Source organism: Alosa sapidissima, chromosome 2, assembly GCF_018492685.1.
Source record: "Alosa sapidissima isolate fAloSap1 chromosome 2, fAloSap1.pri, whole genome shotgun sequence".
Taxonomy (NCBI): domain Eukaryota; kingdom Metazoa; phylum Chordata; class Actinopteri; order Clupeiformes; family Clupeidae; genus Alosa; species Alosa sapidissima.
In genome coordinates, this window is record NC_055958.1 from 16,702,206 (window position 1) to 16,718,538 (window position 16,333).

Below are 16,333 nucleotides of genomic sequence, written 5' to 3' on the forward strand. Positions count from 1 at the left end.
ACATTCGGGGCTAGAGCCCAGAAATTAGAGTCCTTTTTGTCCGGGGGTTCGAGGGTTTCTCCCCCGAGAGATTTTGAAAATCGGGCTGATGAACATGCAATTTTAACCTACTTTGAGAATGAAAAGGAAGGCCAATCGTAATGACTCTCGTCACGGCATTCCGAATATTTTGATGTTTAAAGACCATGTAAGGAGAACGTCTCTTCTGCCAAAGTGCACCACATACAACACCCAAAATATGACATTAAAATAGCCTGTAGAATAAACATCGTCATGCACCTCTGTCAAGTGCACAGGTGTGAGCGTTCGTCTCGGGATAAACATTTGGACGTCACCACCTTCAATTAATGGGCTATGGGTGCCTTGAAAGCAATGCATTTGGGTTGTGCATCACAAACTTTTGCCCAAAGAAAAAGTTCCATTCTGTCAAAATCAAGCCCAGCATGCATTGCTTGGAAGCCCCCTCAAACGAGGTCAGGTTTACCATATTTACTGTGCATGTGATTCAATAGTAAATCACGATATATTGAAACTGCACTCAGTACATCTAACTGCACGTGATTATGCCCAGATATGTTTGTTGATATTTATTCCCAGTTAACAGCCGCCCCGAGAGGATTGGTCACACCCATAGACAGTAAAAGGTCACTCCGGCCTCAAGTTCAAGATGACCCCAGCAGTTATGTCATTTTAGTCATGTTTTTCATGTTCGTGTGTGGGGCTGTGTGCAGTTTATCATTTCGAATTCAATGAGCTAGCTAGTAACGTTGTTGGAGGACGTAGCCTAACGTTAGATTGATGGTCAGATAGTCCGATCTTCGTGTATTGGCAATCTGCTGGCTGCCAGCTGGGTTGAAAGTACTGAGACGGCAAAAGTCTTGTTCATTATCGCTATGTATTTCAAATGATCACTGAAAGTATAATATTGGACACAATTACTGGACTGGTGAAGGGGAATAGCTTGATGTTAGGTATTATAGCCAAAGTCCGTCTGTGAAAACCGCTCGCTCCTCATTCATTCAACTCTGCTCAACTTGCTCCGCTCGCTGCTGAAGGTCACATTCGACCGTTTCTTGGAATCATACCAACGTCAGTGAATGAATAAAGTCTGAATGAAGTCTGCACTGCTAACCTGTGGTAAAAAAAGATTGGCGCAACTACTAGCCTATACTGTCATGGAAAATAATTTTTTGTTGGTGGTGAATAATGTGATTCCATTCTACAGAACCAAACCGTGTTAGTGTCTCTTTCTAGTTATTCAAACAAAGTGTCCTTCAAGTTAGTGAGGTGCAGTGGTAGCCTGCTAGCTAGTAACATCAGACCAGCATTGATCAACGTTGTCTTTGAGGGCTGCGTTTCACGAACCTGAGCTGATCGAAATGTCCTCCTGGGTTGCGCGAGATGATGACACACTGTGAGTTTCCACTTCTTGATAAATAAACTTCTAAACTTCTAAATAAACTTCTATTTTCTATCTATTTATCCTTCTGTACACTTATTTCGCTAAGGCTAGTTAGTAGAAGCACGAAACAGCAATGCGTAATAGCGTAGAGGAGAAGGTAGCCTACTTGAAATTGCAACATTTTGCACCAAATGATTCTAAACCTGCTCAGATCACGTCAGATTTTCTTGCGCTGCTGTTAATGCACACAATGGACGCAAAACACAAAAGTCTCATCTACAGTACGGGGCTATTTATTTCATTCACGATTAGAGTTTTTGTTGTTGTTGTTGTTGTTGACGGCCCATAGATCCGGGGCTATCCCCAGAGGATCCGGGGCTATAGCCCCGAATGCCCAGGTCTAACGACGCGCCTGGAGCAGGGTGTCTCGTAATAAGAAATGGAGCTGGAAAACCCTACACAGACTTCACTACAGACTTTAGCAGACTGGTTTAGAAATAATTTAATAGCCAGAAATATGCCTGCCCTGCCCTAATAAAGAAATATTTGGTTAACGGCGAGCAGAGGTGGGCAGTAACGAATTTACTTAAGTACTGTACTAAAGTACAGATTTTGAGTATTTGTACTTCACTTGAGTTAATTTTTTAAAAAATACTTTCACTTTCACTTCAGTACATCTGAATGACAAAAATCGTACTTTTAACTTCACTACATTTCTGTTAAGGCTCTCGTTACTTTTAACTTTCAATAAACTAGGTCTAGCCTATATCGAAACTCTGTCCCCCCCTCCCCTCTCTTCTAAAATGTGATGGTTTGTTCGCAGGTGACAGCCTATCACTAATCAGGGTTGCGTCACATCTGTGCGCTAGGCTATAAAACCAAGTTCAACGTCTAACCGTTCTCTATTCCTAAATCGACAGCAAGATGGAGGTAGACGGAGACGAAGGCGGATGCCCTGTCGAGTACTCGCACCCATGGCCGTATCTCGAAAAAATGTTTAAGTTTACTGAACGGATGAACGATTCCTATCGTTTTAAATGCGTGCTTTGTTTGCCGAAAGTAAACCACATCACTGCATACAAAAATTCGCCGTCCAACCTGCGGAAGCATATTCTGGTGTCTATACACAGTGATGGGGAGTGAATTTGTGGACCCATCTAGTCTTATTTGTTTACAGTATAGACAGGCAACCATTTTAAGTGATGGGAAGTGAATTTGTGCACCCATGTAGACTTGTTTAGTTTACTTAAAATGGTTGGCTGTCTATACTGTAAACACAAAGTGGAAAGGGAATTTGTGCACCCATGTAGTCTCTTTTGTTTCCTTGAAATGGTTGGTTAGATTTAAGCATGAAGTAGGCTGTGCTACACACACACCTACCTTACTTGCCCTCAGAAACCATGAGCCACTGTTGGACCTGTGATTCTGCAGCTTATACAAGCTAGTCAGGGGCATGCATTTAAGTGTTAAACCTTACACATGTAATTTCAAATTGTACTTTAATACTTAAGTATTTTTAAAATCAAGTACTTCAGTACTTTCACTTAAGTACAATTTTGAATATGCAACTTTTACTTGTATCGGAGTAACATTTGACCAGTAGTATCTGTACTTTGACTTACAGTAAGTACTGAAATTGAGTACTTCGCCCACCTCTGACGGCGAGTGAATCCCGTTTGCAACCGTAGAAGAAACGCAGGACAAATTAAACATTCTGGTTTTCTCCGAGTGCAACGATGATAGACAGACATCATTTGGACAAAATATAGAGCATATTAACCTCCGTTGCTCAGCCAAATGCCTTCCTGTTATCACGGAGTTACAGACGATAAACTATTTTTGATGGTCACAAGTTTACTTCATTAGCGTTTATTTCTTTGATTATTAAAGAGTGTTTTTCATTTAAAGGCTTGACTTCGTGCTTATTCAGAAGAGCATTTAGTGCTCTCCCCAATCCCAGACGTTCACATTGCATGTTTGTTTGTAATGGATGCAACCGCGAGATACGCTTGTCATAGGCGCCGATACCGTGGGTGCTCCGTCTCTCGGGCACCCACTGAAAACATCGAGCACCCACGTGTGCCAGCTTACAGTCCCGGCTAAATTTACATTAATTTAAAATCAAACATCGCAGTTTATGTTAAATTCAGCATCTCTCATAATGTGATTGGATATGTTGCTGTCAATTCCCTACTTCATATACTAACCACCAATGAGAGCGTCTCTCGTATGAAAATTCCTGACACTTCCCACCTGAAGAATTAACGCAAGGCTTTGTCGGGTCTTCAGCCCCGAATGTTTTAAATGTATATAGCCCTGAATATCATTTTAAAAGTAGCCTGACAAAGCTTATTGTTTTGTGACACAGATAAACACTGGTACCTCATAGAACGTCTATAACATAGCCTAGGTGGTCGCAACTTACAAAAGTAAGATAGAAAGAACTCGCGCAAATCTAGCCTACAACACGCAGACAGCTTTAAACCAGAGAGGGTTAAGCGGAGCGAGAGGCGCAAACGTTCGACAATTTCTGCGTTCGATTATTGCAAGGGGGAGGGGGGGAAATCCCCCTTTATGCAGACCAGAGTAAACCCTCGAAGCACTAATGTCAATGGAGACTTGTGGAATTTTAGCAATAGATTGGTCATTATGTCTTTCTGGATTTGTTGAGGGTTTTATGGAAAATTTTGTCATAATCTGTAAGTGTTTGGGATCATTTCAAGCCTAAAAGTGTAATTTTTTAGCGTTCGGATTTGTAATAAAATAACTTAATATCAGACCATGCTGCTGCCAGTTACTGTCCGGCTGTTAGCATGCCAGCTAGCCTCTTAGCTAAGGTAACATTTTAAACGGAGAACTAGCTCGGTTCACATGACTAATTAAATTATTCATATCATGTCCTAAAGAATGATTCATTGGTATCATACATGATTATAGACAATAATACTGTAAACACAATTATGTTTATCTGTTCTTATTGCTTATTAAGAGAGAAAGTTTATTTAGTTACACTCCCACTTATGTGACATACCGTTCGCCAAGAACTGATCAAGTGAAGTGAGCTGACCTGAGGCTGCGCAGCACTGAAGGCAATATGTAAAAGTGTTGAAGGCGGGACAGACAGACGTAAGAAAATAGACCTTGCAAAATGCAAACATGCGTGCAATCAAACAACTGCATATAGGCCTATGCCATGTAAAAACGTGACATTATTGCGAATTAAATTTAGTTTAGTTTGCATGCATTTTTTTTAAAACTCATGTCGTAGGCTACGGCCCGGTTAGGAATTTCCCGCGGCCCGGTGGTTGGGGACCGCTGGTCTAGAGGACTCCTAACTCACTAAGACCTACTTACTGTAGGCTGCGCAAACCACAGGCTTTTTTTTGGGAAAGCCTGCATTCGAGGCAGGCCTTCTGTTGAAGAATTTTATATAAATCCTGCGCTAACAGTAATCCTCCTACCCCCCGCTACCACAGCTGTGGATAGTGTGGCATGCTCACGCTTTATGTCTCCTTCTTGCAAACTAGGCCTATATCCCAACCATTTATGTCTTCAAAAAATAACAACTTGCCAGATATGCCTTCATATCTTTGGACTTCATTCAGCATTTTGTTCTTCCACTGGAAATGACTCTTCTACATTTTCTGCCTGTTGCATCCTTTCTGTTTGTATTGTTTAGAAAATGTTTGACGTCTTGAGTTAATGCATTAAACATTGTTTGCTGGTAACCAGCCACAAATAGCCTACAGATTCCTGTGTGCGTACATTCTCTATTCTCTCCAAAATGTGCCCGTTCTATAGGCTGGCCAAGTGCGTAATTCTGCGGCATAAAGCAGATGTATTTGTTTATTGTACAGAAAAATAAAAATAACCTGTCAAGCAGTCAATTGACTACATTGCAGTCAATAAGTAGGCCAAATTACGAAACCAAAACGTGGGTCATAGTTGTCTGAGCCTCTGCTGTGAGGCCAAACTCATGAACAAAGACGCATTGATATCTGCAATAGTTTTTTGCGAAACAAGCTCACAGCCGAACAAGTCATAGCACTGAAGGGAGAGGCAACTGGCATGTGATCTCCCCACGGGCCAATGGATGTACAAGTTTTCTCCTGTGCCTACGATATTTAATCCAGTGTTTTGTCAAGTTGCAAAATGCTATTTGTTTTAACGATTTTTTATGATAGTACCCTATACAAAAAGTACTTCATACTATCTTAATTGCTTTATACTCAATACTTGACCAATGGCTATTGCATCTGTCTATTGAAAGTGAGAATGTGGCATGTGATCTACTGTGTAGGCTTCATAAAATAAAATAAACAGATTGCTAATGGCCTACACGCTGATCTGGGGTGCGTTTTCCGTACAACTACGGAGGTTAGCTTTTTACTAACAGGATGCATCGTTCAACTAACCAACATGTAAGTTACGACTGTTTCCCAAAACTGTCGTACTTAAATAGTACTGTAAGTTTGGACCATGATAGTTTCCAAACTTCAGTAGTCTGGACTAAGGTGGTTAATGACGTTTAGTAGCACGTGAACGAGCACCTGCACATACTTCTGTGGCGCATTGCGTTAAGGCCGGCAGATGACAGCCGCCATTGCACAGCAGTTACCAGTCCCCTGTCCAAGAGTTCGAATCTGGGTTAAGATTTTGACAACAATATTGACATCGTTGTTTACCTAAGTTTATCTTTTGTGCAGATCATATTATCAAAATCAGAATCAGCCTTCTTGGCTTGGATTGCGTAAACTAACAAGGACCCCCCCCCATGAAAATCAAAGGCTAAATATTCTCAGCTGACTTGTCAAAAAGTGCACACCACCTTATTATTATCTGCAGGTGTGTGACTTTTACTTACGTGCACATGGCTGCAAATTGACTTTTAATTTATGTATTTTCTGCCTTGGGCATTTTAAAATATGGATGTATGGTGGTTAGAAGTGTAAATATCAATTAGAAACTTAAATATATTTATAATTATTAATTTGCAAACAAATAACTGGCGTCAGTGATGTCTTTGACATGAAGATCCCTGGAACTATGCTTCTACTAGCATTCTACCACAGGTCGAGAGGTGTAGTTGTAACTACACAACTTTACGATAGTGGTTGCGAACGTTCGTTGCTACTATGGTTTTGGTAAACACTAATGTAGTGTAACGATGCATTGGACTATGTAAGTTCCAAATATGAATGTAATTCTGCGGCATAAAGCAGATGTATTTGTTTTGATTTGTGTCAAGCAGTCAATTGACTACATTGCAGTCAAGAAGTAGGGCAAATTAATTTACGAAACCAAAACGTGGGTCATAGTTGTCTAAGCCTCTATAGCGTGCCTGTTAAAAACGTCGCAGAAGCCTACCCAAGGCTACAGATTAATTCTGAACAGTTATTTCTCTACTGGCTCAATTATCACACCACTGTTTTGATTTGCCTAGTTGCCTTAACCCAACACTGACAATAATGTAGACAGCAAATTTCGATTTCCGTTACCACCGTGTAGTCAAGCCTTAAGCCATACCCAAGTAGCCTAAATCGAGGTAAATCGAGCTTTTTCAGAAGGGGCGGCAGGCAGAGCGATGTACAGTGGCAGAGCGACGCACAGTGGCTGAAAGTGGTACTAAAGCTTCACGCCTTGTAATGCGCGACTGAAGTGGCCATTTGAAAGCGATGCCCACTGTATGAAAGGGTGTCGGGATTTCCATCCGCTTATTGCGAGATAATAGCCAGGCTAGCGAGATAAGGCATCCACTTTCATTTATTCATGAAACGTGTGTTGTGCTGAAAAATGGCCTAAAGTTAGTTATTTTTTTAATTCTGCATGATTTACTTTTTTATAAAATTTGTAGGCTGATGCCTGGCAGCAACAATTGTGTTTAATATAGGTTACTGTTTCAGCCTCTGGCAAGCTCAGAAGGGGGCGGCATGCAACCGGTAGCTTTAGAGCAACGTGTTGGAGACTCGTGGTGTAAGACAATGACTTTTCATTGGCAACAATATTAAACCAACCAACAATATAAAATATTAAGAAGAGCTCTTTTATGAGTTAAATTGAAACACAATTATTACTGGCCTTTATTTAGATAAATAAATAGAATCCCGGCCATAATTTGAGGATTTAGGTATGCACGTGTGCTTCAGGCATAGCGCTACCACTAATCTCTGAATGAAAGTGCACAGAACTTGTGCATTTGAGAGCGCTCTCTCGCGGCTAGACAGTAATGTTTCATGTAGGGTTCATGTCAGTTAATATGAATTAACATTTAAAAACAAGTTCAATTATATATTTTTTCATATATAAGTCGCACCTGACTATAAGTCGCAGGGCCAGCCAAACTATGAAAAAAAGTGTGACTTATAGTCCGGAAAATACAGTAATTAAAAAAAATAACTCAATTTAGGCTACCGTAGGCCTATGCATCAGTCCAAACACTTAGCAATATAATCAAACAGCCCAAAAGTAAATGAAATCCCAAACCAAACCGAACATCTTCTGCTTTTGATAGTCTACCGGTATGCCGCTCCAAACAAAACGCATGTCTCACAAATGGCACATAAGAAATAAAGGCCTGCCTTGAATACAAGCCTGCCCCAAATAAAGGCCTGTGCTTTGCGCAGCCTAAGTAAATAAAATACCCCGGCCATAATTTGAGGATGTACAATAGTCTATCTCCTAAACATTCCTCACCCGTTATCAGACATGCATGAAAACATTTGAAAACAAAACTCAGCCATAGCCTGGCTAACGTCATATCCATCTCAAATGAGACGGAGTCTGGGAACTAGGCATTCATTTTCTCGTATTTGAAACGTGGTTTACGAATGCCCAGAGCCGTTTATTGGGCGCTATGAATGTCTATCAAATGCGTCTGTACGTGGCTCATAACGGCTACGGTGTGTAGTCATCATCTTACTGCCCTCCCTCCGTTCTGTGATTGGTCCCCTAACTGAGGCGAACATTTGCTCCATGGTATCCAGGCTGCCTAGCAGCGTGAATTAAATCGCGCGCGCAAGGCAGCATGGGAAAACCCAGGCTAACTCAGCCATAGATTATTTTGATAATGATGACTCTTTAGCATTGTTCTAACCGTTAAAACGAGGCAGATATGAAGAGGCATTGCAACAATGCTTAAAGAGATACACTGTAAGGTTGGCTGCAAAGATTATGCAGACTGTTACGATTGACTGACACGCATACACACACACACATTATCGAAATCTTACGCCGGATGCTTTAGGCTATAGTCTTTCTACATGGGTTTAGTTAATGATCGAGCTATAATAAGAGCACACTTTATAATAATTTATTTATTTACACATTTTTTATTAATAGTGGTTGGTGTAAACCAGGACATTTTAGCATCCCGGCATGCTTTTGTCGGGACTCTGGACACACAACTCACCATTCAGCAAATCAGCATTTTTGTTCAGTGAATCTTTTGTAAATTGCTTTACAATTACCGTCGGGCCCTCCTTGGCTGCTTTCATTATCGCGCAGCTGATCCGTACCCGTAGATAGATTTGTAAGTAGGGATCGACCGATATGGTTTTTTCAGGGCCGATATCGATATCAATTATTACCAAAACAGGAGGCCGATAACCGATATGTAAAACCGATATGTCAGTTGTCAAAAAGGGGGGTAGATAGGAAAGGCTACAGTATATGCTGCAAAAATTTAATTAAAAATCATTTAATTATGCAAACTTTTCTTTCTTCTTTTGATATACAATTGTCTATCAACTTGCATCACTTTGCAAGTGTAAATCCTGTGTATCATGTTAATCCAAGAGCTGAGTGATAGCAATTATTTTCATAGAGTAGGCCTGCACAATGGTCTATGTGCTTGTTAAGGGACCTGTCACAAAGAGGATGCTTTGCCATCGTGTGTGTGAGTGCACGAGAGAGGGAGAGGAAGAGGTGCGTGCGTGATGGCAAGTGTTACGGTTGAATAGTTTAACAAAACCGTTTTAAAATAGTTCTTAGGCTATTTAAGCATGCAATTTGTGTCCATGTGTAGGCTATAAGCTACACTTTTGAGAGCCTAAAAGGCACGTTAATAGCCAGCTCATGACGCGATTTTGTTCAGGTCGGATTAAATTACGGTTGGCCCTGGGTGCATGTAGTCTTTTCTGACAGTCCGTTTCAAAAAGGAGCAATTAGACTTTTTGACATTCGCTATGGCATAATTTAGGATACTGTACTATGTCCGCCAAGGTGTCCCGTTATTCACAATTAACGAACGAGGCGGAGGCAGAGAACTCCCGACGCGCAGCACCCGAGTTTGTGGGCTAACTAGTAAACAGCATCAGTAACGTGCATCAATCGGGAATTCGCTAAATGAAGGAAGTGGGTGCTTTACTTATTGATCCGGATCAAAGAGACAATAGCTTACAAAGTGGTGTTTTTGTAACTTCAGTGTAGATGATTGTGATTCACTGCAACTTCAGCAATGTAGGCTACCTTCCTTACATTCAAAAAATAGCTCCGTAGGCTACAGCTGAAGCCCAGTCTGCCTCAGTGAAAATCCTAAACTTTGTCTGTGTTCAGTCTTCGATCGTGATTGGCTGCATGCGTGCTAACTAACAAATCAGACTGTGTAGTGGGCGGGACAATGCTCTTGACCACAGAGTAGCAAATGCAGGGAGTGAGAGACGCTTTACAGACAAAATAGCGCGTTTCATTTTTTATCCATTTCAATATCGGCTTATCGGTGGAAAAAATGACTGATACCGATTATTATAAAAATGCTAAATTTCGGCCCTAATAATCGGCCGATTGATCGACCCCTATTTGTTAGGGTAGGGTTGGGCGATGTCCCCTAAATTGGCATTTGATGATGTGTACAGTAAAACACTGTGATGGACGATGATGGGGGGGGGGGGGGTTAATTAGTAATTAGTAAACACTAATTAATTCCGATATGTCTGTACAGAAATACATTTATAATTTTCTACATAAAAAAATAAAAAAATATATTATATATATATACGGCCTGATGAAAGTGGACAGCTAAGAAAGACATACTGACCAGGCCACCGAAGTTGTGTGGAAGATCTGCTCCAAGAAAATCGTCGTGAAAGAAGGATAGACAATCAATCTGAACACTTGTGTGAACATGCATGTGCACCAACCAGCGGAATATTACACATTGCCAGCCTTCGCTGGGCCTAGCAAAAAAGCTACTTAAGACTACTATCGTGGTCACTCATTTAAAATCTTCAGTAGTATGCTATGCAGCATCCCACGTTATCAGGCTACCACCGTCTATGCTGACTATGAGGGCGGCGGGAAGTGAAAGTAAAGGGCTGCGATCGCGCAGTCCAGGCTATAGGAGGGCGAAGTAAAAAAACGTTTACAAATAATGAATCCCGATTACCACTCCGCTGCTGTCTGGGACTTTTGCTAAATGCATGAAATATAAGCCTTACAGTGAAAGACGGATAGGCTACCTTCTGATCCTGTAATTAACGAAAGAAATGGTTTATTTTAACACCGGGGAAGAAGGACGCATTTGGCGCTCGCTGTAGCCTCGCAAAAATATTTGAGCGCTAGAATGTCCTAGTCGTAACCTAACAATAATAATTCAGCCTTTAAAGTAGGCTCAATTTCATTTCCAGGGATGTTTTATGTTTGATGTTTTACCCTGTTACAGCAGAAATTAGTGACTGGCATGTGGGGGCGTGGCATCACAATGGTTGCTTCCCATCGTGATGTCTGTCAACCATCACGATAGTGTAGGGCATATTTGTAATATTGACAATTACTTGTACAGATCCTTTTTAGTTACAAATAATTTCTACAAGTTTCAAAATGTGATACACACGTACAAAACATTTGAATCTAATATTCTTCCATAAAAAATCTATTGTAATAACATCACTTGATTTTTTCTGCATTGCAATTGCAAATTGCAAAAAAAAGAACACAGCATATGATCCTTGATTTTTCTGCACTGGAAATGTATGGGGAAAAAATATAAAATTGCATCTCAATTATTTGGTAAGTAGTATTCAATCCACTATTTTTCAACCTTAAACATTCAGACTGCCGAACTTCGGGAAGAAAAATTCAGGTTGAAAAAATTGACTGTTGGGCACAATTTACCAGGGGATTTAAACCTCTTAGGGTTTCATAGAAATATGTCTATTTAAGTGACCAATGTTTAAAATGTGCAAATTGTTAAATCAAATTCACCTCAAATTTCCTGATATTGAGGAAGAAATTGTCTGATAACGTTAGCTAACATATAAGGTTAGTTCCACTGACCGTTAGATTGCTAGCAATAACTAGCTAATGTCAACTACACATCTTCAGAGAAACATGGCCAACTATCTGACTTCAATTGTTAAAAAATACAATCGTATGGACATTTTAGGACATGTATATGTAGATTCATATGTGGGACAAATAAAGGTGTAACTTGTCTGTAGGTGATGGTATGAAATGTCTTAGCGATAGCTTGTTTAATTTAGCTTAAAAGTTGTAGACCCATCACAAAGAGTCTTTGCCCATTGACTTTTGTTAATCTGTTAGTAAACTGGAAATTGCAAAGCCTACAAATGTAATACAAGTCCAGATCTCACTAATTCACAGCTCTTACTCCAACCACATATTGTTACTTTTACTTTTTTGGGGGTTGTTTAAGATGGGTCATTATGTTAGTTCATTATGGTTTGTATAATATTGTTTTAGTTTCATTAGGCTGTTGATTAATTTGACATTGTTTTTTACTATTGATATTCTCCTTAATGTAGTCTTACCATGTTATTGTTTTTTATATTATTGATTGAATGGACATTATTGTTTATTATTGCTTTTTTCCCTCATTTTCATTGTTTATTTCATTAGGCTATTGATTGAATTGACTGTTTATTATTGCTATTCTCCTTATTATACTGTAGAAAGTGTCGTTGCCAGCTTTTAGCTCCCTGCTATTCTAAAGAATGTTCTATCTGGAAGTTTTGATAACCATATTACATGTAATATACTAACAAACTAAGGCATTTCTCTTCTTCTCTTCTCTGACCTTTTGTATATGTACATGTTTTCTACAAAAAAAATGATTGCATTTATTCCACTGGATTCCAAAAAACTGGAACCCAATAGCAAGATAGGCCACTCAATTCTGAATCAAAAGCCAGTACAACTCTTCACAAATTATATTAAATTGAACGAATCTTTACCTTAACCACCTTAGTATCATCACATTTTTGTAACTTTGATACAGATAGTATACACACATATGAGAACTCAGAACATAACATGATATCTTTAGAGACTCAGAACACAAGGGCACACAAGTCAAAAATAACAAAACCTTTAGAACTGTCCCTAAAGAACAAGTTTCAATGTGTTGTTGCTGGGTCAGGACTTTACATACAATGGCAAACATGTTCTTTACGTTGGTCAGGTATAAAAGTAAGGGTTAAACAGTCAGGATGTCAGTGCATCACTTGTGAATGCTCAGTACTGGGACACAGCCACATCCAACATCAACATGGGAAAGGTAACACCAAAGGCCAACTCTTAACTCTTCCCTATACGACTGTGACAATCCAAATTCAGAACTTCTTATTTTTAATCACAAATTGTTAGTTATAAGTTATTGATAATGATATCAGGTTAGATCTACAGTTAAACTATACTTTAACTGCTTTATCTCATTTATTGGGCTTATTTCATTTATTTGTGATCATTATGATTTCAGATCGTCTTCTACGAGAACAAGAACTTCCAGGGTCGCTCCTATGAGTGCATGGGAGACTGCTCTGATATGCACTCTCATCTCAGCCGCTGCCAATCCTGCAGGGTGGAGAGTGGCTGCTTCATGGTCTACGACCGTCCCAACTTCATGGGTAACCAGTACTTCATGAGGAGGGGCGAGTACTCTGACTACATGAACATGTTTGGTTGGAATGACTGCATCAGATCCTGCCGCATGATCCCCATGGTAAATAAATTCATATTTTTTATGATCATTATGAGTATTATTATTATAATGACTATAAAGAACTAAACTTTTTGTGACATCTTATGTCTGCAGCACAGAGGACAGTTCAGAATGAGGATCTACGAGAGGGAGAGCTTCGGTGGACAGATGATGGAGCTGATGGACGACTGTGACTCCATCATGGACCGTTACCGTATGTCTGACTGCCAGTCCTGCAATGTTATGGATGGCCACTGGCTCATGTATGAGCAGCCCCACTTCAGAGGCAGAATGATGTACATGAGGCCTGGCGAGTACAGAAGCTTCAGGGAGATGGGAATGAACAACATGAGGTTCATGAGCATGAAGCGCATCACTGATATGATGTAAATGTTTTTTTTTTTCATAATTTCTGGGTGGAACAATGGGTATAATAATGACTCAAATAAAATCTTACCCATTTTACAATGAGGGATGTCTGATATCTTTTGAAGCCGTCTATATATTTTTCACTGGTTTCCTACATCACACTCCCTAACACTCAAGACCTGAAACTAATAACTTATACAATGATATTCCCAGGGGTGGGTAGTAACACGTTACAAGTGACGCACATGAGTAAAAAAATATTTTTTCAAGGAACGGCAACTTTTTCAAAAGTGTACTTCTACTCTTACTCAAGTACATTTTTAATCCAGTAATCCACTCCATACTCTACATTTTCAATTGCCTTTCGTTACGAGTGCACAACTGCGTAGGAGAAAAGAAACAGGGCTTCAGAATATATTGTTACGTTGTCCCACGATCATAAAAGTAATGACTGGCCTATGTATAATCCATCAGACCATGTTGTAGCCTACTACACAGAAGTACAGGTAGATATTCTAAATCTAACAGCTCAGTTAACGCAATGACGTCCTGCCAGCTGCTGCATCTTCTGGTGAGACTGCCAGAGTAGCAACGAGACGAGAGGTATGACATGACACAGAAACTTTCATCTATATTAATTTCGGGCCAGCATCGTTCAACAACACATTGGACAAGGAAAGTTGGCCTACAACTTAATTTACAAGCAAAGCAAATGCACTGGAAATCGAGCACACAAGTTAGAAAAAACCTAGCATTCGTTTTATGTAACCTCAATGTTGCAGGACATGACAGAGACGGTCGGCTGAGAAAACAGATAGCCTATTCTGTCGCTCTGTCCGAGTGGATATGACTAGGCTACCCATAATATACAGTAGCTGTATGGTGAAGTATAAACAGACTTCTAGCAACGCAAAGCAGAAGAATCAGCTGCCAATGGTTTGGAAGAGACTGCTTTTGTATTCGTAGCCACTTAAAGCTTATTCTGGCTATGACAAGATAGCCTTCAAATTCAAATAATATTGAAGTATATTAAATAAAATACAACCCCAAAACAGAAAAAGTTGGGACATTGTGTAAAATGTGAATAAAAACAAAATGTAATAATCTGTAAATCTCTTAAACTCATATTTAATTGCAAAAAGGACACAGACAGCATATCAAATGTTGAAAATAACAAATTTGACTATTAATTTCGACTTTGATACCAGCAACATGTTTCAAAAAAAGTTGGGACAGGGTAAAATGCTGGAAAAGTTGTGTAATGATAAAGAAAACAAAAGGAAGAATGTTTCACAACTAATTAGGGTAAGTGGCAACATGATTGGGTATGAAAAAGAGCATCCCAGAGAGGTAGGGTCTCTTAGAAGTAAAGATGTAGGGGTATTCATCACTGCGTAAACTTGTGCACACAAATGATGAAACAATGTCATTTTAATGCTTCTTGACATATTTGGGGAGTTAATCATCTACAGGACATAATATTATTAAAATATTCAGAGAATCCAGAGAAATCTTTGCAAACAAGGGATAGAGCTGAAAAACACATTGGATGGCCGTGGTCTTTTGGACCTCAAATGGCACTGCATCAACGCCAGACCTGTTTCCAGACCTGTCATTGTATGGGCTCAGGAAAACCTCTGATAACCATTGTCTATGTGCACAGTTTGATACTCATTTCCAAAAACTGCAGGCAAAATTGTAACAGCTAAAATTGTATTGAGACATGATACAGAAATTACCACCCTCTTATCTGGGCCTGAGCTTGTTTAAAATGGACTGAGGTAACGTGGAAAAAGGTCCTGTGGTTAGACCAATCAAAAGTTTGCCATTATTTATGGAATCATGGACATCTGGGCTAAAGAGGAGAGGGCCTATCCAAGTATCCAACCTATCCAACTTGTGTTAGTGCTCAGTTCCAAACCCAACATCTATGACGGTGTGGAGCGTGCCTACAGCATGGGCATCTTGCACATTTGGCAAAGCACAATCAATTCTGAATGATGTATACAGGTTTTGAGCAACATATACTGCCATCCAGGTAATGTCTTTTCCAGGGACTACCTTGAATATTTCAGGAAAACAATGCAAAAATGAATTCTGCACATATTTAAATAGTATTTCTCCATAGAGGAAGAGTTCAGAGTAATTGTACTTTTACTTGAGTATACATTTTCAGTACTCTACCCCATACCTGCCATACCTGGCAGTGTTTGCACAGAATAAGTGTTTGCATATTTAACATGTTTCATACACTCTTTGCAACACTGCATTTTGGTCGTTGCTTTTACATTACTGAAACACATGCCAGTTATGTATCGACCAACTTCAAAACTCCAAAGCTGCTGTCAAATTAAGTTCCGAGGACAATAACAGTTCATGTGATGTGTTAATCACAAAATTTCTCAATTTGACAACAGCTAGTTGTGAAGTAGGCTATTCAACTAGCCTGCTTGCTTGCTAGACTCCGTGGCTGGGTTTGGGTTGCCAGGTTTTATGACAAAAAGGTTTAAATTGAAATTAAGTGATTGTGTATGTGTAGGGTGTATTTGTGTATAGGGTGTACATACACAAACTGGCAACCTGGGAAATGTCAGACTAACAGAAAAAATGAATGAATCAGTGATTTA

General features: G+C 39.7%; 2 protein-coding genes across 3 annotated transcripts in view; one reads left to right on the forward strand and one right to left on the reverse strand.

The window, feature by feature from the left end:
- The window catches only part of LOC121700683 (gamma-crystallin M2-like), a 222,207-nt gene that overhangs the window by 73,763 nt on the left and 132,111 nt on the right, over nt 1-16,333 (reverse strand). The window lies entirely within an intron of this gene.
- LOC121700667 (gamma-crystallin M3-like) lies at nt 12,870-13,772 on the forward strand. Its single transcript, XM_042083798.1, has 3 exons — nt 12,870-12,914; nt 13,116-13,358; nt 13,452-13,772. The coding sequence occupies exons 1-3, from the start codon at nt 12,906-12,908 to the stop codon at nt 13,725-13,727; spliced, it is 528 nt and encodes a 175-aa protein (XP_041939732.1). The 5' UTR covers nt 12,870-12,905; the 3' UTR covers nt 13,728-13,772.

Excerpts from the sequence above, each read along its gene's own strand:
- LOC121700667 (XM_042083798.1), top strand. Across the intron at positions 13,359-13,451 it reads CCTGCCGCATGATCCCCATG|CACAGAGGACAGTTCAGAAT; the intron begins GTAAATAAATTC and ends TTATGTCTGCAG.